The sequence below is a fragment of the Nothobranchius furzeri genome, chromosome 17, assembly GCF_043380555.1.
Source record: "Nothobranchius furzeri strain GRZ-AD chromosome 17, NfurGRZ-RIMD1, whole genome shotgun sequence".
NCBI lineage: Eukaryota > Metazoa > Chordata > Actinopteri > Cyprinodontiformes > Nothobranchiidae > Nothobranchius > Nothobranchius furzeri.
The window spans coordinates 24461778-24488974 of record NC_091757.1 but is presented as its reverse complement, the minus strand read 5'-3'; the positions used below and the strand labels follow the sequence as shown (position 1 = coordinate 24488974).

Below are 27197 nucleotides of genomic sequence, written 5' to 3'. Positions count from 1 at the left end.
TATGGCAAGCACATTCGAAGAATTGACACATAAAGTATTCTATTCTATTCTATTCTATTCTATCTGTCTCTAGAAGTCAGGTGAAGAGCCAGCTGGAGAGACTGAACAGGAACAAGGTTGCAGGTCCAGATGGTGTCAGCCCCAGAGTACTGAAGGCCTGTGCAGAGCAGCTCTGTGGGATTCTGCAGCACCTCTTCAACCTCAGCCTGGCCCAGGAGAAGGATCCAGTCCTGTGGAAGACATCCTGCCTTGTTCCAGTTCCAAAGAAAACTCGCCCATCAGTCAATGATGACTACAGACCGGTTGCCCTGACATCCCACATCATGAAGGTCCTGGAGAGACTCCTGTTGGTCCACCTGAATAAGCAAACTGGAACATATCAGGATCCGCTGCAGTTTTCTTATCGCCATAGAGTTGGAGTTGAAGATGCCATCATCCAGCTGCTTCAACCAATCCACTGTCATCTGGACAAAGCAGGCAGCACTGTGAGGGTCATGTTCTTTGATTTCTCCAGTGCATTTAACACAATCCAGCCTGATGTACTTTGCCAGAAACTCCAGAAGACACAGGTGGGGGCCTCAGCTATCGCCTGGATTAAAGACAACCTGACAAACAGACCACAGTTTGTGAGGCTGAAGAACTGCACATCAAACCAGGCGATCAGTACCACTGGAGCACCACAGGGGACTGTACTCTCACCATTCCTTTTCACCCTGTACACCTCAGACTTCCAGTACAAGTCAGAGACCTGTCATCTACAGAAATACTCAGATGACTCTGCAGTTGTCGGGTGTATCAGAGATGGACAGGAAGCTGAGTACAGAGAGCTGGTGGAGCGCTTTGTGGCATGGTGTGGAAACAATCATCTGACCTTGAACGTGAACAAAACAAAGGAGATGATTTTAGACTTCAGAAGAAACAGGGTGGAGTCAAACACTGTTTCCATCATGGGAGAAGAAGTGGAGGTGGTTGAGGAATACAAACACCTTGGAGTTCACCTGGACAACAGACTGGACTGGAGAAAGAACAGCGAGGCCATTTACAAGAAGGGAGACAGCAGACTGCACTTCTTGAGGATGCTTAGGTCCTTCAATGTCTGTAGCAAGATGCTGCAGATCTTCTACAAGTCTGTTGTTGAGAGTGTAATCTCTTCAGCCATCGTCTGTTGGGGTAGTAGCATCAGAAGCAGGGACCTGAAAAGGCTCAACAGCCTAATAACAAAGGCTGGTTCTGTTCTGGGGACGACTGTGGAACCGCTGGAGGAGATAATGCAAAGAAGGATTCTCCAGAGAATCAAGAAAATGATGGACAACCCTGAGCATTCTCTTCACAAGACTGTCCGACAACGGAAGAGTGTCTTCAGTCAGAGGCTTCTTCAGTTTGGCTGCAACACTGACCGCTACTGGAGATCCTTCCTGCCAACAGCCATTGTAATATACAACACCTCTTTGATGACTTGATTATTATTATTATTATTATTATTATTATTATTATTTCTATTATTATTACTATTATTCTGAGCTACTACAGCAATCAATTTCCCTCTGGGATTAATAAAGTATTTTTGAATTGAATTGAACTGAATAAACCTGATTCTGATTCACCTGAAACGATCAACTAGTTGGTAGAAACTCTGATATGGATAAGGTGACAATGACCCAAAAACACATCAGAACTGGCTTCATTAGAAGTAAACCTGGTTCCTCCTCCTGAATCCTGGTTTTGGTGTGAACAATCCTCAGAACAGTGGGATTATGGTTCTGGTTCCTTATGAAGTCTTTACATGTGTACTGTCATAGCAAGTTGTGTAATCTGGGTGGGGTGGTCCGAACAAAGCTTTAGGTTCAGCAGGAACTGGTCACATTATCTAGAGAAGCATTATTGTTATCATCAGTGTTTAATATCCCATAGCCAGAGCAGTAGCAGGAGAGACAGCACTGTCTGCTGGAAAAAACAAAATGACAATAAAAATATATATGTGGGCAATGACAGAAAACAGAGGGCAAAATACATAAACAAATAAATGCAGTGAAATCAATGATAGAGGATACAACAAAATCAGAGAAACGTTAAAAACAATTATAAATATGCTTACATACATTTCAATCATACATTTTTTTAGTTCCTCATATTTTGTCACAAAGTTGTTATGATATATGTCCAAATAATTTTGTGTTATTCAGGTTGGTGGTTCTGAAGCCCATTTCAGCTGCCAGTGGAACCAGAACCAGAACTCAACTAGCACCAGTGCTGTCTCCAGCTTCTCTGTGATGTCACTGAATCTCACAAACAATAATCATTGGTTTAAACCAGGGGTGCCCAATCCTGGTCCTGCAGGGCTGGTATCCAGCAGGTTTTAGTTTTCCAGGTGGTCCCTCGTTTATCGCGGTAGATGCGTTCCAGACCTGGATGCGATAGGTGAAAATCCACGAAGTAGGGACTCCATATATACAGTACAGAACAGTATTTATTTAACAGGTACGTATTCAGTATTCAGACTTTTAAAACCCTCCCTTTACATAGTACTGTTAAGAAACCACCCTTTAATGTACAGAACACTTAATCTAAAACAGGCACTAATATTAAAATGTTAGAATATTAAAGAAATGATGATGAAAACTACCGCGAATCGGCAAATTTCCCTTGAATAAGGCTCCAAAGAAAAAATCCGTGAAGTCGTGAATCCGCGATAAACGAACCGCGATGTAGCGAGGGATCACTGTAACCCTGCTTCAACACACCTGATTTCAATCAGCAGGTTCGAAGCGGGCTTCTGTAGAGCTTGATGAGCTGCTGCACAGGTGATTCAGCCTCTGAATCACAAGTGTGTTGGAGGGGAGAAACCACAGAACCTGCTGGATACCGGCCCTCCAGGGCCAGGATTGGGTACCCCTGGTTTAAACAGTTATGCATCATAACTGAGGTTCCATGTGTTTAGGTAGGAAACCCAGTATTTTTTTTTGCCAATAGCAAATATGTTTCTTCATATATTACAAATATAATTTAAGAATAACTTAAGAGTTCCTATAAATAAGTCAGCTGGAAAACAAATAGTTAAAAACAATACATTATCCAATCTAGAGGAACTTTATTTAGTTATGGAATTAACAGCACTCGAAGGAAGGATGCAAAAAGGTCAGGATGTGGGGAAAGAACAAAAACCAGAAAGAGAAATTACCTTGAAAATAGACCTTGTGAATCCTGTTGTGCTGCACTGTCTAACTCGAAACGTGATTGGTTAATCAGTAATAATATAAGAACTGTCGTCAATTGGAACGTCAAAATAAGGGAAACTAGCAGAGAACCACTCTCACCTGTGGAGTGTTAGGTAAATAATAGTTGGATCAGACATTTTTGACCCAGGCATAGCACGGACTAAGTTTCTCAGCTGACCTGGGAATGTCTGTTTATTCTGGAGCCAGTGTGGTGTCGAGGTTTGCATGTGTTTAAGTGTGTGTGTGTGTTTGCGTGTACATGTAGGACAGAACCATGTGATTTATCTGTTTAAGTCAGATGGAAGTGACATAGAACCTGGAATGTGACTGTAATTCCCACACCCACCCTATCAAGGGATGAGTGGGCGTGGCCAGCAACAGCTCTGAGATGGCTCATTCTGGCTCAAACTGCTGAGATGCTTTATGGGAAAGGGATTTGGTGCAGAGGACTTCAAAAACATTTACTGTATGGACCATAGAACAATTATGACAAATAATTCATAATAATGCAGAAAATCAATAAATATCTGTCTTGTGATTCTTGTTAAAAGTGTACTTGAATATTATAGAGTAAAAAATAACACACATGGATTTTCAATTCATCGTAAAAATTAGAGTAGAGTTTGGCTTCATTCACACAGGAGTTGTTTGTTGTGAAGCTGCTTGTTACGCTGCTGAGAAGTGAGATTTGATGGAGTCCTCCCGGAGCTGGTGGTGCTTTCCGCAGTAAGGCTCGTCAGCACGGGAGCGGCGCTGGATGGTGATTCTGTAGTTTTTTCTGCAGATAAATGGATGATGGGTAACATTCCTAACATTGAGTGTAAACTATGGGAAGCAGCAGCTTTCATTATTAGGTGTTATATGAATTTTGATTTTCACCTAAAAATCCACATTTTCTTACCAACTATTAAACCCCTGCTAGCTGCTGACCTGGATGTTTGGTCCAAATACAAAACAAAACAAAACTACAGCTGCACCTAACCCACCCATCATGCCCGCTCACAATAAACCCTAGAAAGTTCACCATGAACCCAAGAATGTTCAACATGAACCCTAGAAAGTTCACCATGAACCCTAAAAAATTCACCATGAACCTTGGAAAGTTCACCATGAACCCTAAAAAATTCACCATGAACCCAAGAATGTTCACCATGAACCCTAGAAAGTTCACCATGAACCCTAGAAAGTTCACCATGAACCCTAGAAAGTTCACCATGAACCATAGAAAGTTCCACATGAACCCTAGAAAGTTCACCATGAACCCTAGAAAGTTCACCATGAACCATAGAAAGTTCCACATGAACCCTAGAAAGTTCACCATAAACCCTAGAAAGTTCCACATGAACCATAGAAAGTTCACCATGAACCTTGGAAAGTTCACCATGAACCCTAAAAAATTCACCATGAACCCAAGAATGTTCACCATGAACCCTAGAAAGTTCACCATGAACCCTAGAAAGTTCACCATGAACCCTAGAAAGTTCACCATGAACCCTAGAAAGTTCACCATGAACCATAGAAAGTACCACATGAACCCTAGAAAGTTCACCATGAACCCTAGAAAGTTCACCATGAACCATAGAAAGTTCCACATGAACCCTAGAAAGTTCACCATAAACCCTAGAAAGTTCCACATGAACCATAGAAAATTCACCATGAACCTTGGAAAGTTCACCATGAACCCTAAAAAATTCACCATGAACCCAAGAATGTTCAACATGAACCCTAGAAAGTTCACCATGAACCCTAAAAAATTCACCATGAACCTTGGAAAGTTCACCATGAACCCTAAAAAATTCACCATGAACCCAAGAATGTTCACCATGAACCCTAGAAAGTTCACCATGAACCCTAGAAAGTTCACCATGAACCCTAGAAAGTTCACCATGAACCATAGAAAGTTCCACATGAACCCTAGAAAGTTCACCATGAACCCTAGAAAGTTCACCATGAACCATAGAAAGTTCCACATGAACCCTAGAAAGTTCACCATAAACCCTAGAAAGTTCCACATGAACCATAGAAAGTTCACCATGAACCTTGGAAAGTTCACCATGAACCCTAAAAAATTCACCATGAACCCAAGAATGTTCACCATGAACCCTAGAAAGTTCACCATGAACCCTAGAAAGTTCACCATGAACCCTAGAAAGTTCACCATGAACCCTAGAAAGTTCACCATGAACCATAGAAAGTTCCACATGAACCCTAGAAAGTTCACCATGAACCCTAGAAAGTTCACCATGAACCATAGAAAGTTCCACATGAACCCTAGAAAGTTCACCATAAACCCTAGAAAGTTCCACATGAACCATAGAAAATTCACCATGAACCTTGGAAAGTTCACCATGAACCCTAAAAAATTCACCATGAACCCAAGAATGTTCACCATGAACCCTAGAAAGTTCACCATGAACCCTAGAAAGTTCTAGCCTGGCAAGCCAGACTAAATAAATGTATTATTTAGTCTGGCCACGCTCCATTGACGGCTCTTGGTTGTGGGGTGGATTCTACCGTTGTCTTTCAAATGATCTCCGCATTCCATTGCACAATGAATGTGACATACTCTTGTTTCACTCTGTTGCATCATCCCACCCACCAGGCATATAGAGTGCCCTGATTGGCCCACAAAGCGGATAAAGCTCTGTGATTTGTTCACTAAGCAGATAGAGCATGATTGGCCCACCATTATGGACCAATCACAGCTCTTTATGTGTTTGAAACCCCTCTAGAGAGCTGTGATTGGCTAGCCAGAGTCCTGGTAGGAGCTGCTGAGGTTCCAATGGAGCATGCCTAGACCATTCTTTGCAAAGCGAGAATTTGGTCTAGTTCACTAGGCTAAGAAAGTTCACCATGAGCCCTCGAAAGTTCACCATGAACCCTAGAAAGTTCACCATGAACCATAGAAAGTTCCACATGAACCCTAGAAAGTTCACCATGAACCCTAGAAAGTTCACCATGAACCATAGAAAGTTCCACATGAACCCTAGAAAGTTCACCATAAACCCTAGAAAGTTCCACATGAACCCTAGAAAGTTCACCATGAACCCTAGAAAGTTCACCATGAACCATAGAAAGTTCCACATGAACCCTAGAAAGTTCACCATAAACCCTAGAAAGTTCCACATGAACCATAGAAAATTCACCATGAACCTTGGAAAGTTCACCATGAACCCTAAAAAATTCACCATGAACCCAAGAATGTTCAACATGAACCCTAGAAAGTTCACCATGAACCCTAAAAAATTCACCATGAACCTTGGAAAGTTCACCATGAACCCTAAAAAATTCACCATGAACCCAAGAATGTTCACCATGAACCCTAGAAAGTTCACCATGAACCCTAGAAAGTTCACCATGAACCCTAGAAAGTTCACCATGAACCATAGAAAGTTCCACATGAACCCTAGAAAGTTCACCATGAACCCTAGAAAGTTCACCATGAACCATAGAAAGTTCCACATGAACCCTAGAAAGTTCACCATAAACCCTAGAAAGTTCCACATGAACCATAGAAAGTTCACCATGAACCTTGGAAAGTTCACCATGAACCCTAAAAAATTCACCATGAACCCAAGAATGTTCACCATGAACCCTAGAAAGTTCACCATGAACCCTAGAAAGTTCACCATGAACCCTAGAAAGTTCACCATGAACCCTAGAAAGTTCACCATGAACCATAGAAAGTTCCACATGAACCCTAGAAAGTTCACCATGAACCCTAGAAAGTTCACCATGAACCATAGAAAGTTCCACATGAACCCTAGAAAGTTCACCATAAACCCTAGAAAGTTCCACATGAACCATAGAAAATTCACCATGAACCTTGGAAAGTTCACCATGAACCCTAAAAAATTCACCATGAACCCAAGAATGTTCACCATGAACCCTAGAAAGTTCACCATGAACCCTAGAAAGTTCTAGCCTGGCAAGCCAGACTAAATAAATGTATTATTTAGTCTGGCCACGCTCCATTGACGGCTCTTGGTTGTGGGGTGGATTCTACCGTTGTCTTTCAAATGATCTCCGCATTCCATTGCACAATGAATGTGACATACTCTTGTTTCACTCTGTTGCATCATCCCACCCACCAGGCATATAGAGTGCCCTGATTGGCCCACAAAGCGGATAAAGCTCTGTGATTTGTTCACTAAGCAGATAGAGCATGATTGGCCCACCATTATGGACCAATCACAGCTCTTTATGTGTTTGAAACCCCTCTAGAGAGCTGTGATTGGCTAGCCAGAGTCCTGGTAGGAGCTGCTGAGGTTCCAATGGAGCATGCCTAGACCATTCTTTGCAAAGCGAGAATTTGGTCTAGTTCACTAGGCTAAGAAAGTTCACCATGAGCCCTCGAAAGTTCACCATGAACCCTAGAAAGTTCACCATGAACCATAGAAAGTTCCACATGAACCCTAGAAAGTTCACCATGAACCCTAGAAAGTTCACCATGAACCATAGAAAGTTCCACATGAACCCTAGAAAGTTCACCATAAACCCTAGAAAGTTCCACATGAACCCTAGAAAGTTCACCATGAACCATAGAAAGTTCACCATAAACCCTAGAAAGTTCACCATGAACCATAGAAAGTTCACCATGAACCCTAGAAAGTTCACCATGAACCCTAGAAAGTTCACCATAAACCCTAGAAAGTTCACCATGAACCTTAGAAAGTTCCACATGAACCCTAGAAAGTTCACCATGAACCCTAGAAAGTTCACCATAAACCCTAGAAAGTTCACCATGAACCATAGAAAGTTCACCATGAACCCTAGAAAGTTCACCATGAACCCTAGGAAGTTCACAATAAACCCTAGAAAGTTCACCATGAACCCTAGAAAGATTAACCACGAACCCTAGAAAGTTCACCATGAACCCTAGAAAGTTCACCATCAACCCAAAAAAGTTCACAATTCATTTGTTACAAAGAACGACGAACACTGGAAACATTTCACACCATCTCTACATAACTGTTAATGAAAACATTTCAAACTCTTGAAGTGCTGTAATTCTGCTTCAGGAACCATAGTAACCAGAAAAGAAGACATAGAACCTATTTAGTTTGAACAAATCTTTTACATTAACATATAAAGGGCTGTATAAGCCATAATTCATACTCTGACACACGTATATTCTCTACACACACACACACACACACACACACACACACACACACACACACACACACACACACACAGACACACATAACGATAAACTATCAGTAAAAAATTCTGCACCAATTAATTAACTGCTTTGATTTCAATGTAAGAAACCGCATTGCTAAGCAACTTTTATTTCCTATTTTAGACCATGCATGATGTAATTTATTAAACACTACTGCATCCTATCTCCATCCTCTTGATGTTATTTTTAATAGTATTTGTCATTTTGTTTTGCGCGGTCCTTACACAACACACCACTGCAGTATGTATGAAAGCTCGTCTTGGCTCTCATTAAGCCAGGCGAAGATTTCACTGGTTAATTTTTATTTTTAAATGTATATTTTTTTCATTTTCCAGTGTATTTAAACAGATACCTGGTGTACTCTACTTGTCAGCACATCACAAGATTTAATGTGATTTTAATTAAGATGTTTTGTTCTCATTGCATTTTTTCTACTATAATTTTGTTTTATCCATTCATTCTATGTTCAGCTGATTGCTGTCTTTCTTTTCGCGTGTTGTATGGATGGAGGACCCTCTCGAAAACAAGATGCTACATCTCAAGAGGCTTTATCATCCAAAAACATAAGTAAATAAATAAAATAAACACACACACACACACACCGGTATATATATATGTGTGTGTGTGTGTGTGTGTGTGTGTTTATATATATTATATCTGATATTCTTATAATATTAAACCAGAAAGTATGTATTAATGTGCAAGTAAGAATGTGTGTGTGTGTGGGAGGAGAATATATGAATGCAAAAGAAGTTTGGATAAAACGGATGTGACTTTGAATGAAATGGAAGGCAGACCACCTTACTGATCTGTTATTGGCTGAAAGGTCCGAGGGCGGGTCATAGTCAAGAAAGAAGCGATCTAACCATGGACGGTGGAGACGAAGCTGGAGGCTTCAGTAGGCAAAGAGGGTGTTGGGGAATGATCTGGTCCTGAAATGGTCACATCTTCAACTCTTGAGCAGCAAAGGACATGCTCACCTCTCCCTAATATTCAAAGCATGGCTGAAAATGAAATGTAAGACCTTTTCAGAACAAGCACCTCTACAGGCCAGTCCGGCTGAACCTTTTAGAAACTGTTTCTGTCAACCGTGCCTCAATTCCAGCTAACTGGACATAAAATTACATTTTATTTTAAAGGGACTTTACGGAGTTTTGAATTTTTATGCTCGCAATTGCCCCCACAGGCCAAAAGCGTAACGGCAGCTTCAATAGTAGGCTCGTGCACGAGGCGTGCATGCTGTACGTGCACACTCCTTAACGCAAATAACAGCTGAGACAGTCAGCTCTGTGTGTGTGTGTGTGTGTGTGTGTGTGTGTGTGTGTGTGTGTGTGTGTGTGTGTGTGTGTGTGTGTGTGTGTGTGTGTGTGTGTGTATGTGTGTGTGTATGTGTGTGTGTGTGTGTGTGTGTGTGTGTGTATGTGTGTGTATGTGTGTGTGTGTGTGTGTGTGTGTGTGTGTGTGTGTGTGTGTGTGTGTGTGTGTGTGTGTGTATGTGTGTGTGTGTATGTGTGTGTGTGTGTGTGTGTGTGTATGTGTGTGTGTGTATGTGTGTGTATGTGTGTGTATGTGTGTGTGTGTGTGTGTGTGTGTGTGTGTGTGTGTGTGTGTGTGTGTGTGTGTGTGTGTGTGTGTGTGTGTGTGGAGTATATATTTGTGTGTGTGTGTGTAGAGATTAAATATGTGTGTGTATGATTGTATGTGAGAGTAACAGAATGAATTATAGCTTACACGGCCCCTCATAATAACATGTTTTTTCTAATCTCGAGTAATAAACACATTCCAAACCATTTAGCTATTTAATGTAAACTCGAGCTAGTACCTAAAGAAGTAGAACGCTACGAGCATCACGGCTCCGAGGAGGGCTCCAACTGTCACTCCAGTCAAAGCTGAAACTCCCAGTTCACCTGTAGAGACAGCCATTATTAGCAAAAACATGTTCATTGTGGTTCAACCTAAACTCACAGGGAAATATACTTACATGATGTTTGTGGCAGTTCTTGGTTCACTTCCTGTCTCCCTTTAACAGTAAAACGTCTGCTGTCGAAAGCTGACAGCAGCTGAAAAGTTTTGTTTACACCAAAGTAGTTTGCTACAACCTACAGGTTAAAAACACACGTAGTTGTTTTCCATTTCAGTATACCTTCTGCCAGTTAGGAAAGTTTTCAGAGACTTTTGGATTTGCTTATTTTTATTTTCGCTTACCTCATAGCTACCTGCTTCCACATTGGTCATGGCCATCAAAGAGAAATCTCCATTTCTGTCACCATTAACATCTATGGATACTTGTCCAGCAATCCCTGTTCAGCATCACAAAACAAAAAATAGCACAAAGCATCATGATTTATAGTTCTTACCCATTTCTATTCACAACGAAGTCAGTGTGCATGCTTGTGTCTGGAGCCTAAGGCCCCTCCCCTTCCAGTCAGCTTGTGGGTCCATGAATGGTGCTATAAAAGCTATTTTCTAATCTGCTTTGCCTTATGCTCTGAATCACACACATGCTGTACTTCGAGTACTTTGAGATTTATAGTGGTTTTCTCCACGTTTAATGCTCCTTTTGTGTCTTCTAGCGCCCTCATGTGTCTTGTCTGCATCTTCCTCATGTGTCTCCTGGTGTTCCCCATTTGCCCTCTAGGTTTCCCCCCTCAGACATCCCTTTCCCAGGTCCTGTGCTCTCTTGGCCCCCTCTTAGCCACGCCCCTGTTGTTTCTTTCTATGGTGTTTTCCTTTAGTGTCAGCTTCCCCTTAGTATATTAGTCACGGTTCATGCTTTCTGGTCTTTTGTTTTTCTCTTAGGTCATTTTCCTTTGTTACAGCCTTTCAGTATTTAGTGAGTTTTTCCCACCAGTGTGTTCTTCCTCCTCCCTGATTTAGTAATTGCCTTCACCTGGCCCCTCCCCCCACACACCTGCACTCATCTCCCTCATCTTCCCAGTCTATTTAAGCCCTGTCTTGTCTCTGTGTGGTTGTCGGTCCATTGTATGTTTGTCAGCGTTGTTTCGTGCTCTAGTTGAGATCATGTCTCCAGGTTTTGGTGCTCTCAGTGAGCTTTTGTTTTTGTTACCAGGGTTTTTGGATTTTTGGACTTTTGGCTCGCTGCCTTTGGGTTTATTTTTGTTCGTCCTGCAAAATAAAGCATTTTTACTTTACATCATCTCCAGCCTCTTGTCGTCTGGGTAATCTGCACTTTGGGTCCTAACCTTCCCCTCAACGTGACAGAATGGACCGACCACCCAGGACCCAGCGGATTACCCAGCTGTACAACTATTATGGAGACCCGGACTCCTGTCGGACTTTTTTCTTGGATGTGGTGCGCTTTTATGGCCCGGACGCTTTAGACATGGACTTGATAGTTAACACTGTGCTCCTCCTCAGGGGAAGAGCCCTACAATGGGCCAGCCATTACCTTGAGCAATATCCTTTAGAGGATATGGTTTTATGGGATTTTGCTGAGGATCTGCGGGACGCTTGCAGCAGCCCACAAGCTCCCTCCTTCTCGAGGAATCCTAACCTGTCAGCAAGCGCCGTGCTAAGAGCTGCCTTCTCAGCATCAAAGAAGCGCCACACCTCCACATCTCTGCCTGGTCCTGACAGCTCCACCTCCCCGTCCCAGACCGTCAGAACCGGAGTCATCTCATTTCCCTCTATGCATGTTGATGCCACCTCAGCTTCTCAGATGGGTCACACCCTCACCTGGTCCTGACAGCGCCACCACTTCCTCTCCGGTGGGCTGTATCTCATCCGCTGTACCTGCTGACGTCATTCCCGCTCCTCCCAAGAGCCGCGCCCGCGGTCGACGTTGCCGCCATTGCCAACATTCTTCTGCTGTCAGCGTTGTGCCACCCCTCAACGTGACAGGAGGATTTGAAGTTGTTCTACTCACAGCCAACTTTTCTCCGGGTCTGGTTCTATGACATCAATTTGGTGATGCACATTTTTAGTCCTCTACAACCTCTATCTTTCTTTGGGCGACGGTGGCACAGGAGTTAAGTGCTCGCCTCGTAATTTGAAGGTTGCAGGTTCGAGCCCCGCTCAGTCTGTCACTGTCGTTGTGTCCTTGGGCAAGACACTTAACCCACCTTGCCTGATTGGAGGGACCGGTGGCGACAGTGCTCATCAGCCTTGCCTCTGTCAGTGCACCCTAGGGCGGCTGTGGCTACACCATAGCTCATCACCACCAGCGTGTGAATGGGTGAATGGCTGATTGTGTTGTAAAGCACCTTGGGGGGTTCCAGGACTCTAGAAGGCGCTATATCAAATACAGACCGTTTACCATTTATTTTCACACAAAGCCTAAAATAACTTTTGCACATACCAAACAAGATTAGAAAATAGCTTCTATAGTTCCAATGACTTTCATATGTTTTCTTATTTTTGGGGATCCATGGTCCGGAAGTAGATGGAGGTGACTTGGGCTCCCTATACATACAAACATGACACGTGCCATTGGAGAAAATCATTCATGCTTTTCTTTCTAGTCGGCTGCATTAGGAAATGCAATGGTCTCCTAACTGGTCTTCCCAGAAAAGCTGTGAAGCAACAGCAGCTTGTTCAGGACGCTGCTGCTAGAGTCTTAAGAAGAACTAAGAGAACGGAGCACATCACTCCTGTTCTTAGATCCCTACACTGGTTACCAGTAAACCACAGAATAGACTTCAAAATGCTCCTTCTAGTTTATAAAACACTCAATGGGACCAAAATACATGTCTGATCTCATTCCTGTATACACACCCAACAGGGCTCTGAGATTCTTAGGAAACAATCAGCTGGTAGAACCTCGGATCAGAACCAAACAGGGTGAAGATGCTACTGCTACTTATATATGGAATTCCATTGAATGAAAACTTCTATTTACATGAAATTGTGAATAATGTCACTCACCACGTTACTTTTTGAACAAAAAATCTCAATCTTTCATCTTTGCAAAGTTTTCAATAACTTTATAAACTTTCAACTATTCCCCTTTAATTTTTTTTAAAATCTCTCAAAGTTCTTGAACGATGTTAAAATCCACAGGGTGATGACGTCCCAAATGTTTATTCTCTAGGAAGGACACTTCTATCTAACAGAGCGTAAATGTGACATGTGCCACTCCAATATTATAAGTTATAGACTAGGCTTGGGGGGGGGGGGGGGGGGGGTTGGTGAGTTAACCATGCTAGCTTAAACTCGTGTGCTAACATCACAATATTGTACAGATTACTATCATGTACCAGACAATTAAAATAGTATGGGTCAGTTAATTTAATATCAATACTAATGAGCCCCGCCTCCCTCTCCCAACCTCCAACACACAACAACAACACATACCCTTTTACAGTCAGCTAATACACAGAACAGAGGAAAAGGAATACAAGATTTTTAAACATGAACCTTACTGCAGTATTATGAAATTTACACTTTATACATAATCCAAATATATCGGAAAGACACGGAAATAAAAACCTCAATATTTAAATTATTTGCAATGGTCTGGATGTGTCACCTGCAGATTGGTGTTTACATTTGCAGACGGTCCCTGAGTGCTCGCGGTAGTTTTGTAACGCGTTGCGCACAGAGGACGGGTTGTTTAGAAAAAAAGAGGTTTTGGTTTGTTCACTACCTTTTCACGATACCAAAGAGGTATGTTACGTTTCCAAATGACCTTCTGATCAGAAGTTAATAAGCTGTAAATGTTGAATCTGCCAATAACTTGCCAACTTTACTGAAGAACGTCAAGGCCAAGGAGTAATCTTGCCTTGGGCACCAAATTGGGCAGAGCCGGCCCTGGGTCAGCCGGTAGAACCTCGGGTCATAACCAAAGAGTGTGAATCTGCTTTTAATCACTATGTTGCAAACAGATGGAATCAGGTTCCTCATGATCCCCAGTGAGTCGTGGAGGATGGCTGCTTATACTGAGCCCTCTGGAGGTTTCTCCCTGTTAAAAGGGATCAGAAGCCGGCAGCTACTTTGGGGGCAAATTTCAAGTTTAAAAGTAAGCCAACTAATTTATAATGGTTTTTTTTTTAGACCCAAAGAAGTTATCTATGGTTGGTTAGTTGCTTATTAATTTCTTAGTTTACACAAGTAAAAGGCTCATTATATATGTAAATTGAAACTTATTTGTGTAAAATATAACGCTATCTGCCGTTGTCATCGTTCTCGGGTCGAGGTGAGTCCTCCTCCTCAATTAACTATCTTTGGGGTTCTGTGTTCCACAGGTGAGGAGGGGAGGGGCACCAGCTGTGCAGAGTTAATCATTTGGAGCTCAGGTTTAAAAGGAGGATGGAGACACCACTCGAAGCCGGATGATTACTTCAGTTATGGTAACGCCTGCCACTTGTATTCGTTTGCTCCTAGTAGTTTGCTCTCGAGTGTTGGATTATTTGGATTTTGGAACTTGGACAGTTATTTGGATTACGATTTTGAACTTGCTCCTGAAACCCGGTTCTGTTTGCCCTCCTATGATTTTCACCACACCTTCACTATTCAGCTAAAGAACTACGGATCTTCATTCCACGTCCCATCCTCCTCCTCGGTTCCTGGATCTCCCCTCTCTGCTGCCTCACCTCACGCTCGGCTGGGTCTCCACTCTCATCCACCTCTGCTCCCCACTACCCCACGGCACTACTCACCGGTTTTCTAGTGCTCCTTTAGTTCTCGTTTGTGAATAAAATACTTTAATTTCTTACCTTCTGACTCCCGTGCTGATTCTGCATGTCTTGGGTTAAACACCTTCCCCCAGTCATGACAGAATCATCCGACCAACAAGATAACCCAGCGGAATCAGTACTGGCAGACCTGGCTACCCGGATGGCGCAGCAGGAACAAACTCTTCCTGTCCTAATCGATCAACTGGCTGTCGCTAATCAACGGTACCAGCAGTTGGAGGCTCTGGTTCAACAACTGCACGATCGGCCCCCACCCAGGCTCCGTTTGCGGTCCCGGAACCAGCGCCACCGGCTCAGATTCAGCCCGGACCGGAAGTGCCCGGACATACGGAACTCACCTACTTCTGTCTAGCTCCGCCTCCATCTTGTCCAACGTTTTCCGGTGAATTTGAGGATGGATATGGATTTTTGTTACAATGTCGCCTGACTTTCGAGCGTTTCCCAAGCACTTTTTCTTCCGATTCTGCTAAAAACTCTTTTATTGTGGGACTGCTAAGAGGCAAGGCTCTTAGATGGGCTGAGGCTAAGAGTCGCAACCCTGAGTTTTTATCTGGTTCCTATGAGGATTTTGTGGAAGAATTTAAATTGACTTTTTGTAGCTCTGAGACAGTCAAGGACATCCGTAAGAAATTGTTACATCTCTCCCAGGGACGGAGAATGGTAGCTGACATGGCACTGGAGTTTAGGACTTTGGCAGCTATGACCACTTGGAACAACGAGGCCTTTAAAGCAGCTTTTATTGAGGCCCTCAATGACAGGGTAAAGAACCAGCTAGCTCTGTGTCCTGGGCCACCCACCCTGGAGGGTCTTATTACACTCTCTATCTCAATCGATAAGAGACATAGAGAGCTTCACGGGACATCTTCATTGGATCCCTCTTCCTCTTCAATGCGCCGTCAACCCAGCTCAAGACCACCGTTCCAGGCAGAACCGGCAGAGGAGCCCATGCAACTGGGAAGGGCCCACCTTACCCAGGAGGAACGACACCACCGGATGAGTAAGGGTCTCTGTATTTACTGTGGACAACCTGGGCATTTCGTTCAGACATGCCCGGCTTTGGTAAAAGGAAGAGCCTACCTGTAGGTCCGGGAGTCCTGATGGGCAGCAATTTTGGACATACAACCTCCCGGTTCACCCTCGCCTGCCCTGTGATGTGGAAGGGGCAACACCACCAGGTCACTGCTCTGGTGGACTCTGGTTGTGACCAGTCCGTTATCGACCCCCAATTAATCAGAGACTGGGATATCCCCACAGTTCCTCTTCAGGAACCTATGACTGTTTCTGCACTAGACTTGAGGTCGTTGTCCACCATCTCACACAGGACTACGCCGCTCCAGCTCAGAGCCTCAGGTAATCATATTGAGACTATTTCACTCTTTGTGTTTCCATCCCTTCAGAACCCGTTGGTGCTTGCACACTCTTAGCTTGTACAACACAACCCACACCTTGATTGGCAGGACAACAGAATTGAGGCGTGGAGTCCGACGTGCTACCAGAGGTGCCTCAACTCGGCTTCTCCTGTCTCGAAGGGCTCCAACACGACCCCGGTTGAGCCTCCTGACCTTTCCCAAGTACCAGTTATCTACCACGGCCTGCAACAGGTTTTTAGCAGGGACCGAGCAGCGACGCTGCCTCCGCACCGCCCTTTCGATTGTGGTATTGATTTGCTCCCCGGTGCTCCGCTGCCTTCCAGCCGCCTCTACAGCCTCTCCAAACCAGAAAGGGACAGCATGGAGAGCTACATCTCAGAGGCCCTGGCCAACGGACCATCAGACCCTCAACATCTCCCCTGGGTGCTGGATTCTTCTTTGTCGCAAAGAAGGATGGTTCACTTCGTCCCTGTATCGATTATTGAGGTTTTAACCAGATCGCCGTGAAGGATAAGTACCCTCTTCCACTGCTGTCCTCCACCTTCGAGCCCATCCAGGACGCTACCGTTTTTACTCGTCTGGACCTCTGAAACGTCTATCACCTGGTTCGGATCCGCCAAGGGGACGAATGGAAGACAGCCTTCAAGACACCGCTGGGGCATTTCGAATACTTGGTTATGCCTTTTGGACTGACCAACGCCCCGGCTGTTTTTCAGAGACTGGTCAACGCTGTGTTGGGTGATTATATCAATGACTTTGTGACTGTTTATCTAGATGATATTCTGATTTTTTCCAGTTCGATCGCCCAACACCAGTTCAATCGCCCAACACCAGAAGCATGTCAGGGCTGTGCTTCAATGTCTTCTAGAGAACAGACTCTATGTAAAAGCTGAAAAATGTGAGTTCCATGTCTCTGTGGTTAAGTTTTTATGTTTTGTTCTGGAGAGCGGGCGGTTAAAGGCGGACCTCGATAAGGTACAGGCAGCGGCAGACTGGCCTAAACCCACTACAAGGAAGCAGTTACAACGGTTTCTGGGGTTTGCCAATTTTTATCGATGGTTTATAAGGAATTATAGCCAGACAGCCGCTCCTTTAACCTGTCTCACCTATACCACTAAAGCCTTCTTCTGGTCCCCAGAAGCAGAAGCGGCTTTTAGGACCCTCAAGAAGAAGTTCACTGAGGCTCCTGTTCTCACCAGACCGGATCCAAGCCAGCAGTTCACTGTGGAAGTGGACGCTTCTGACATTGGGGTAGGAGCTGTTTCGTCCCAGGTATTCCCCGTTGATCATAGACTCCATCACTGTGCCTTCTTTTCTAGACGGTTGACGCTGACGGAGAGTCGGTACGACGTGGGGGGTCGAGAGTTGATGGCAGTGAAGTTGGCCCTCGAAGAATGGAGGCACTGGCTGGAGGGAGCGGAACATCTTTTGTGATCTGGACCGACCACAAGAACTTGACCTACCTTAAGGAAGCAAAACGGCTAAACCCACACCAATAGCGTTGGTCACTTTTCTTTACTCGGTTTAACTTTGTCATTTCCTACCGGCCAGGGTCCAAGAACATCAAACCAGACGCCCTTTCCCCTCAGTACTCGCCTGAGGATGACCCCGTTCTGGTAACTATCCTGCCTCCGTCCTGCGTGGTGGCGAGGCTCACATGGGAGATCAGAGACAGAGTCCTGGGAGCCCTCAGGGTCGATCCCGGTCCAGGTAACAGCCCCCCAAACAGACTTTTTGTTCCTCAGGTCATGCGAGGCAGGGTTATCCACTGGGCTCATACCGGAAAGTTCTCCATTCACCCTGGTGTCAGTCAGACTTTGGCCCTCATTAAGCGCTCCTTCTGGTGGCCGTCTATTTACAAGGACGTGAAGGAATACGTCTTGGCGTGCCATGTGTGTGTCCAATGCTGGTCTACTGTGTCCCCTTCCTGTTCCGTCTCGCCCCTGGTTGCACATCGCCTTGGATTTTGTGTGTGGGTTGCCTGCCTCTCGAGGGTTCAATACTATATTGACTATTGTAGACAGGTTCTCCAAGGCTTGCCACCTTGTACCTCTGAAATCTCTCCCATCTTCTGCCGTCACTGCCCAGCTCCCGATCAAACACGTGTTTCATCTACATGGGATTCCCGAGGAGATCCTCTCTGACCGTGGTCCCCAGTTCATTTCCAAGGTCTGCAAGGAATTGGCCAACGCCTTGGGTGCCCGTGTAGCATTGACCTCCAGATTTCACCTGCATACCAAAGGACAGTGCGAACGCATGAATCAGGAGCTGGGAGCTATGCTACGTTGTGTATGTGCTACCAACCCCACCTCTTGGAGCGACCACCTGGCCTGGATGGAGTATACCCACAACAGCCATGTCTCCACAGCCACAGGTCAGTCTCCCTTCGAAGCTTCTCTTGGCTACCAACCCTCTCTGTTTCCTCTCCGGTCAGACTCCACCATCACTACACCACAGTTTCTCAGCCGGGCACGTCGAGCTTGGACGGCTACTAGGGCTGCAATTCTATGCACTGCTGAACGGAACCAGCAGTTGGCGGATCGTCATCGCCGGCCGGCACTAGTCTACACTCCTGGACAGATGGTCTGGCTGTCCTCCAGGGATGTACCTCTTAAGGCCACATCCAAGAAATTTGCTCCCGGGTTCCTAGGTCCTTTTAAGATTGTGGCAATACCCAGTCCTGTGACCGTTCGTCTGGACCTTCCGCGATCCCTCAGGATTCATCTGATTTTTCATGTGTCCTTGATCAAACCAGTGGCCACCAGTCCTCTCTGTCCGACCCCGGACCCGCCTCCGCCTGCTCGGTACTACAAGGGAGGTCTGGTCTACCAGGTTCGGCGGATACTCGACTCTCGTCCTCGGGGTCGGGGAGTACAATACCTGGTGGACTGGGAGGGGTATGGCCCGGAGGAGCGTTCATTGAGGACCCCTCCCTCATCTCTGACTTTGAGGCCTCTAGGACCACCGCTGGGGCGCCAGTAGGCGCCCGTTGAGAGGGGGGTATTGTCATCGTTCTCGGGTCGAGGTGAGTCCTCCTCCTCAATTAACTATCTTTGGGGTTCTGTGTTCCACAGGTGAGGAGGGGAGGGGCACCAGCTGTGCAGAGTTAATCATTTGGAGCTCAGGTTTAAAAGGAGGATGGAGACACCACTCGAAGCCGGATGATTACTTCAGTTATGGTAACGCCTGCCACTTGTATTCATTTGCTCCTAGTAGTTTGCTCTCGAGTGTTGGATTATTTGGATTTTTCACCTTAGACAGTTATTTGGATTACGATTTTGAACTTGCTCCTGAAACCCGGTTCTGTTTGCCCTCCTAGGATTTTCACCACACCTTCACTATTCAGCTAAAGAACTACGGATCTTCATTCCACGTCCCATCCTCCTCCTTGGTTCCTGGATCTCCCCTCTCTGCTGCCTCACCTCACGCCCGGCTGGGTCTCCACTCTCATCCACCTCTGCTCCCCACTACCCCACGGCTCGCTGAGCTAGAACTTTGGACTTATCGCCCACGGCATTACTCACTGGTTTTCCAGTGCTCTGTTAGTTCTCGTTTGTGAATAAAATACTTTAATTTATTACCTTCTGACTCCCGTGCTGATTCTGCATGTCTTGGGTTAAACGCCTTCCCCCAGTCATGACACCCGTGTCACGTGACGTTATGTGACCACCGTGGAAGCCACGGTCATGTGATGCGTCTGTTCCATTTACCCGTTTTCTTTGACCAAGCAAGGACAGTGTCCTCGTAAGCAACCGTGGACAAAGTAATAACTAAGACCAACATAACCCCCCCCAGAATAAACATGCACAAACACCCCAAAACAACAAACAAACTAAAAACTTGACTACCCATGATGCACCTTGCCCACTGCAGCTGAAGAAGCAGAGTAAGAATGCAGAGCTTACCAGAGTACTTTTTACACTGTTTTGGAGAAAGTTTAATCAACACTTAAGTACAGAGTAATACTAACTCATAAAGGGTACATTTTCTCTAACACCTGACAGGTTACACTACAAAGAGTCACTTTCAAAAAGTCAGTTTTAACTCTGGACATATGGAGGTATTTTACACTCATTTTCACAATGATCATTTAAAAAACAATTATGTTTTTTCTTTTGAAGTGCCTTGTGATTTATTTTTATTTTATAAAAACTGTTTGTTGTCTTGCTCCATTAGTTACACACTACATTGTCATGGATTCTATTCCTGCAGCACCTCATCAGGCTTTAGGTCTGCTTTTCTGCAACGGGGAGAGGACAACTGATCTGTATTAAGGAAAATATCAATGGGCCATGTGTGGTGAGACTTTGACAAAAGTCTCCTTCCATCAGTGAGAGAACCGAAGATGAAACGTGGCTGGATCTTCCAGCAGGACAATGATCCCAAACACACCACCCAGGCACCAAGGAGTGGCTATGTAAAAGGCATTTCACGGTTCTAGGGTGGCTTAGCTAGTCCTCAATCCAATAGAGAATCTGTGTAGGGCAGGGCTCCTCAATTATAATGGTCCGAGGGCCACTCACAAAAAAGACCCAGAAGCAAGAGGGCCAGACGGGGGTGGGAGGGTGGGGTGGGGGTGGGGGGGAGGGTGCTGCTGTTCGCTGGCTGTAATGCACATATCACACAAGCTCGCAATATAAAGCAGGACAACACCTGTCCCCCTCCAGCTCGGCTGTGGGACTGCACTAACCTGTCCTGTGTGACCCTCACCATGTGACCCTCATGTCCATGCTGTCTCTGGAGGAGCAGATAGGAGACAGACCTCCTGTAACCTAAAATGAACCAAAGCTAATTCCTCCCAGCTTCTCTTTAAGCTGAATTTAACATCAGTTTATCTTCATGAAACAAAAGAATAAAGTGGAACAAGAACTTCTATCTTCTATTTCTCTCTCCTTGTAACTTCTCCGTGTCCCTCAATAAAAGAGAGATTATCACGCTGCAGCCGCCGTCACTGACCCCGCCCCCTTCCCAAGACCGGATCTCCCAACATCACAGCACTCGGTCTGACTGAGCGCTTCCAGAAGAAATAATGATGAAATTATAGAAATAATAATGCATGTTTGGAGCAGCGTCCTCCGATCCTCTCTCTTGTGTGAGCAGACTATCCCCCCCCCCCCTCTCTCAGTCGCTGATCGAGCGAGCGGAGCGCACCGCGTGACAACCCGCTCAATTAACATAATTCACGGCCCAAATCCAACAGAACCGATCGGGCTGATTCGGTTCGGGCTCGGTTTCAGGTTATAACTCCAGCGCTCAGCCCTGCAGCACCACATAAAGAAAGACCAACGTTTCCCACCCGGTAAATGTGGAGGACACCGCTCTGACAGATGTGGATGCTGCGCTGGTGCCGCCGTTAAAATAACAAAACTACATTCCACTATAATTCATCATGGTACTCTTCTATGATGCAGAATCTTTTATGCTCGCATCTCATGCATTGATTATTTTCCTCAGCTCTATCTATCCTACACCTCCCGGTCGGCCGTCAGAGGTGGGGGTGGGGGGGGTTCGCGCAGGGTTTGGGGGCCACAAAAAGAGGGCCTGCGGGCCGCCATTTGAGGACCACTGATGTAGGGAGTTGAATGTTTGTGTTGCCCAGCACCAGCCCCAAAACATCAAAGCTCTAGAGAAGATCTGCATGGAAGAACGGTTACATAATACAATCTGGTTCAGCAACTCGGCCAATTTCACTTACTTTCTGCTTCAATTCTCATGTTTCTGAACATTTTGCCTTTATCCTAGTAAAACTTCCTTCCTGCCCTAATAGGCCCTCATATTGTAGAGTTCTGACTTTGCCCAACCAATCCACATGTGCTTTGTGGATTTGGAGAAGGCTTATGACCGTGTCCCCAGGGGCACCCTGTGGGGGACGCTCTAGGAGGATGGGGTGGGTGGCTTTCTGTTAAGGGCCATTCAGTCCCTTTACCAGAGGAGCGTGAGTTTGGTCCGCATAGCCGGTAGTAAGTCGGACCTGTTCCCAGTGAGGGTTGGACTCCGCCAGGGCTGTCCTTTGTCACCGGTTCTGTTCATCACTTTTATGGACAGAATTTCTAGGCGCAGCCGTGGTGTGGAGTGTGTCGAGTTTGGTGGCAGGAGAATCTCGTCTCTGCTTTTTGCGGATGATGTGGTCCTCCTAGCTTCATCCAGCTCTGACCTTCAGCTCTTGCTGGGTAGGTTCGCGGCCGAATGTGAAGCGGCTGGGATGAGGATCAGCACCTCCAAATCTGAGACCATGGTTCTCGACCGGAAAAGGGTGGCTTGCCAACTCCGGGTCGGGAGAGAGGTCCTACCTCAAGTGGAGGAGTTTAAGTATCTCGGGGACTTGTTCACGAGTGAGGGTAGGAGGGATCGGGAGATCGACAGGCGGATTGGTTCGGCGTCTGCAGTGATGCGGACGCTGAGCCGATCTGTCGTGGGGAAGAGGGAGCTGAGCCAGAAAGCCAGGCTCTCGATTTACCGGTCGATCTACGTCCCAATCCTCACCTATGGTCATGAGCTTTGGGTAATGACCGAAAGAACGAGATCGCGGATACAAGCGGCCGAAATGAGTTTCCTCCGTAGGGTGGCCGGGCTCAGCCTTAGAGATAGGGTGAGGAGCTCGGACATTCGGGAGGGACTCGGAGTAGAACCGCTGCTCCTCCGGATCGAAAGGAGCCAGTTGAGGTGGTTTGGGCATCTGGTCAGGATGCCTCCTGGACGCCTCCCCGGGGAGGTGTTTCAGGCATGTCCTGCCGGCAGAAGGCCCCCGGGTCGACCCAGGACACGTTGGAGAGGTTACATCTCCAATCTGGTCCGGGAACGCCTTGGGGTCCTGCCGGAGGAGCTGGTGGACAAGGCCGGGGAGAGGACGGCCTGGAGCTCCCTTGTTGGGATGCTGCCCCCGCGACCCGGACCCGGATAAGCGGAGGAAGACGACGACGACGACGACGATCTATATACATATTAGTACCTAAATATGTTACTTGTAATGAATCTGCACAACCTTTAACCATTACGATGATGGCAGCAGTGTGAATGGTTTCATGTACCTTCAAAGGTTCTGTTCCACATGTGTGAGGTGATTTCTGTCCCATTCTTCTTGTTGTATCCGTTCTTCAAGGCCTCGTGTAGAGCAATGGCGTACAGCAACATGGCGTCATGAAACCCCTCAAGGAACATGTTCACCTGATGTCGAACATAAACAGAAGGTCATGCCATTCAGTACTTTCTGAAGAGCTCATTAGATGAAGACAGAATTTATACCCAATCAACTAAACCAAGTTTAAAAATGGGTCAAAAATAATAATGTAACAAGTTATCAGTCTTTATATTTCATTTCATTTATTTATAAAGCCCCTTCTGCGACCAATGCAGACGCCCAAGGTGCTGAAAACAACACAATAAAAACATGAAACCATCCGAAGAAAACATAACAATCGTAAAACCAACATAAAATCAATTAAAGGAGCAGAGTAAAAGCAAAAAATAAAATCCAGAAAAAGATTAAGGGGCCGGGGCATCGAAACTGGGTAAAATTTGCTAATCCTGAAAAGCCTTGACAAAAAAATGGGTCTTAAGGCGAGTCTTAAAAACCCCCAATGAGGGTGACTGACGCACCACAAAAGGCAACTGGTTCCAAAGTGCAGGCGCCAACACAGAGAACGCACGGTCCCCCCGTGACCTGTACTTAGTGCGTGGAAAGATCAACAGCTCCCTGCCGGCTGAGCGAAGGGCCCGCGTGGGGGCATGTCTATGCAAAAGGTTTCCAACATATGCTGGAGCCGTTCCGTGTAAGGCCCTGTATGCCAGCGCCAAGACCTTGAATTTTGCCCTGTATTGTACAGGCCGCCAATGAAGGGATGCCAACACAGGGGTGATATGTTCCCTGCGCCTAGTGCCTGTCACGAACCTAGCGGCTGAGTTTTGAACTAACTGCAAGCGTGCTACCGCACCCTGACTAAGGCCGGCATACGGTGCATTGCAGTAGTCGAGCCTTGAAAGAACAAAAGAGTGTGTGACAGTCTCTAGATCAGGGGTGTCAAACATGCGGCCCGCAAGAGGGTTAACTCCGGCCCGCGAGATGGTTGTGAAAACTTTATTTTCATACTTTACAATGTAGAGTGAAAATAAACGTATCATTGTGAGCAAGTTTTCTCTGTAATGAGTATAAATAAAACAAAGCTGCGCTCAAGGCTCACACAAGAACTTGAATCTCATCCTGAAGTTGGCCGCCACTCAGGATGTGACTTCTGATGTTGATGTGCTGGTGAAAGCTAAAAGATGTAAAGTAAAATGAGTCAAATACACTTTAAGTGCTGCATGGAACTGATCTAGCCATGTGATCTGTAAGCTCTTTGAATCACTAAGGAATGTTTTTTATTTATTGATTTTTTATTGTTTTCAAATGTTCAAGTACACTTCAGGTGTTGTACTTGTACTACACTGTCCTCAGGCTCCAGCCTTGTTTCATATTGATTGTATTAAAACAAAATAAACAATCTGTTTTTTGTTTTTTTTTATTTACCGGTCCGGCCCACTTGGGACTAGATTTCCCTCAATGTGGCCCCTGAGCTAAAATGAGTTTGACACCCCTGCTCTAGATGCACTCTGGACAGCAGGGACTTAATTCTGGCTAGTTGGCGTAAGTTAAAAAAACACAGTCGCACAACCTGGTTGATTTGCGCGTCGAATTTTAGGGCTGAGTCCAGTTGCACACAGTTTATATGCTTAAGTGGACATATTTTAACTTTTAACCTGTAGTGGGCACATCTGGCTGGTCCACACAAAGTCAAACTACCCTTAAATGTGGTTTTAGATGTTTGGCATGAACTAACTTTTGGTTTATGTTAGTTTAGGTAAGGGCTAGGACTAGAACAGCATTGGTTAGGGTATGGGTATGGGATTAGCCATAGTGGAGTCCCCAAAAATATATGTGTGTGTCTGGGTGTGTGTGTATGTGGGCAGTGTGTGTGTGTGTGTCTGGGGGTGAGGGGGGGGGGGGGGTGTCCTCACACAGGACAGTTTTGATCAACGGAGGACAATGTCCTCATGGGCTTCAGATGTATAGCAATTTAAAAATGGGTTTGTAGTGACCCCTGCTCTTTATTGTGACAAAACTCTGTGGGAATGATTTTTAAAAGAAACATCAATGGAAATGTTCTGCCAAATTCAGAAAATGAGCATTAAACATAGAAAATGAACCAACAGAATTTATAAGAAAATTATGAGATTTTATTTGAAATTATTACAAATGACGCCTTGCATGGGAGCCGGTGTCCGCGTCGGCTGCCCCAGAAAACGGGAAAAGCCAGCCCCCTGCTCTAGCAACTCTTCTCAGGCAGGAGAAAGAAGACAGGCATCAGAAAAAGTGTCTTATTCAGCCAGCAGCCAACTAAAATTTAGAGTTGAAATGGCCGAGCATCTGTTAAGGTGAGCTGGAGCTAGCTCTGAAGTCACGTGGGTCTGATGCTCATTAATTTGTCAGAATTTTAGGCTTTTAACACACTTAAACAGAAGAGTTACAAAAAAATTCACCCCCTCAGAGTTTTCATGAGTGTAAACTAGATCTATAAAACCTAAAATGTTTTTGGACCAGGCTGTAAACATGTTTATTTCTGCTGTGAAATTTTCATTTTTAACATGGCAGTCAATGAGGATTTGCTCGCTTCAGCTGCCAGCCCCTAGTGGATGAGGGTGGAACTGCAATTTTAGCTTCTTGGCTAAAAAAAATAGACCATAATGGCCCCTTGGTTTTATTTCAGCAGTTTGTTGAACTACTCAAAGCAACTGCTGTCCAGACCAAATGTCATTCTGTTTGGTGTTTTAGTTCAGCACAAAAAATAACAATATTAAGAAATGACGTTGTGTTTTTATACAGCTTGTTAAAGCTTCAGGTGAGCTGCACATCGTGCGCCGATTAATTAAAAGGCTCGGAAGAAGCGCTCCTGCAGGCAGCTGCTGCAGAGACCAGAGATGATCTCCGATGGATTATTGAAAAAAAAAAAGTCTGTGTCAGAGAATCAGAGCCAATTGTCCACAAACAGTCTGCATTTTGTGGCTTTGAGGAAGATATTTTTCTTTTGGCAAGTTAAGAGAAGAGGCATGTCAGTTATCATGTGTTTTGTAGGAAAATATTAAGTGGTTGACTGAAAAAAATATATTTTTAATGATTATTTCTGATTCTAATCGGTCACTCTTGAGTTTTTCATGCAGGCTGAACATGAACACAGTCTCCTACACTTACCTCCTGCTTTAGTTTCTGATAGAAAATAGATAAAAAAAACGCTAGAATTTGAAAATTTGCATTCATGGCCTCACCCGTCTTGGCTCGTGCTAAGGAAGAGTTTAAAACAAATGTTTCAGCGAGGAGAGAGAGCAGAGAGTGTGTTGGTGATAGTGACTTTGCAACATGGCTGAATGCATTTTGTTAGCCAATCAGAAGCAAGGTGTGTGCATATCATTAATAATAATAATGAGCAATCATGCTTTTTTCAGCCCCCTATTGCACTAGTAAACTTCTGCATCTCAGAACAGGAGCACCATACAGTAGCTTTATTATGACTCATAAGGCAGTGATTTACAATAGAGAACACTGCAAATGTATTGAATAAATGAGTGAACCACACCTTTAAAACACGTCATTAATATCCGACTGTACAAGGTGTTTTCACAAACACTGGAGCATATTATTGTACCCAGGGCACTGATTGAAAAAGGAACTAATTGCATGTAATATAAAACTAAATGCAAGCCCTGCATTCACTGCCTTTGATATTCTCAGTATCCTGACATTATT

At 45.1% G+C, this 27197-nt stretch overlaps 1 protein-coding gene across 1 annotated transcript in view; it reads right to left on the bottom strand.

Annotated features, from left to right (window-relative positions):
• Positions 1 to 1703: 1703 nt before the first annotated feature.
• Positions 1704 to 27197, bottom strand: part of npr3 (natriuretic peptide receptor 3) — a 108396-nt gene continuing 82902 nt past the window's right edge. The window contains exons 4-8 of the mRNA XM_054737768.2: positions 23452 to 23587; positions 10606 to 10700; positions 10382 to 10499; positions 10223 to 10307; positions 1704 to 3993 (exon numbers count right to left, since the gene is read on the bottom strand). Of these exons, the coding sequence (XP_054593743.1) occupies positions 3882 to 3993; positions 10223 to 10307; positions 10382 to 10499; positions 10606 to 10700; positions 23452 to 23587 (546 nt within the window). The 3' untranslated portion in view covers positions 1704 to 3881. The remainder of the gene's footprint in view (positions 3994 to 10222; positions 10308 to 10381; positions 10500 to 10605; positions 10701 to 23451; positions 23588 to 27197) is intronic.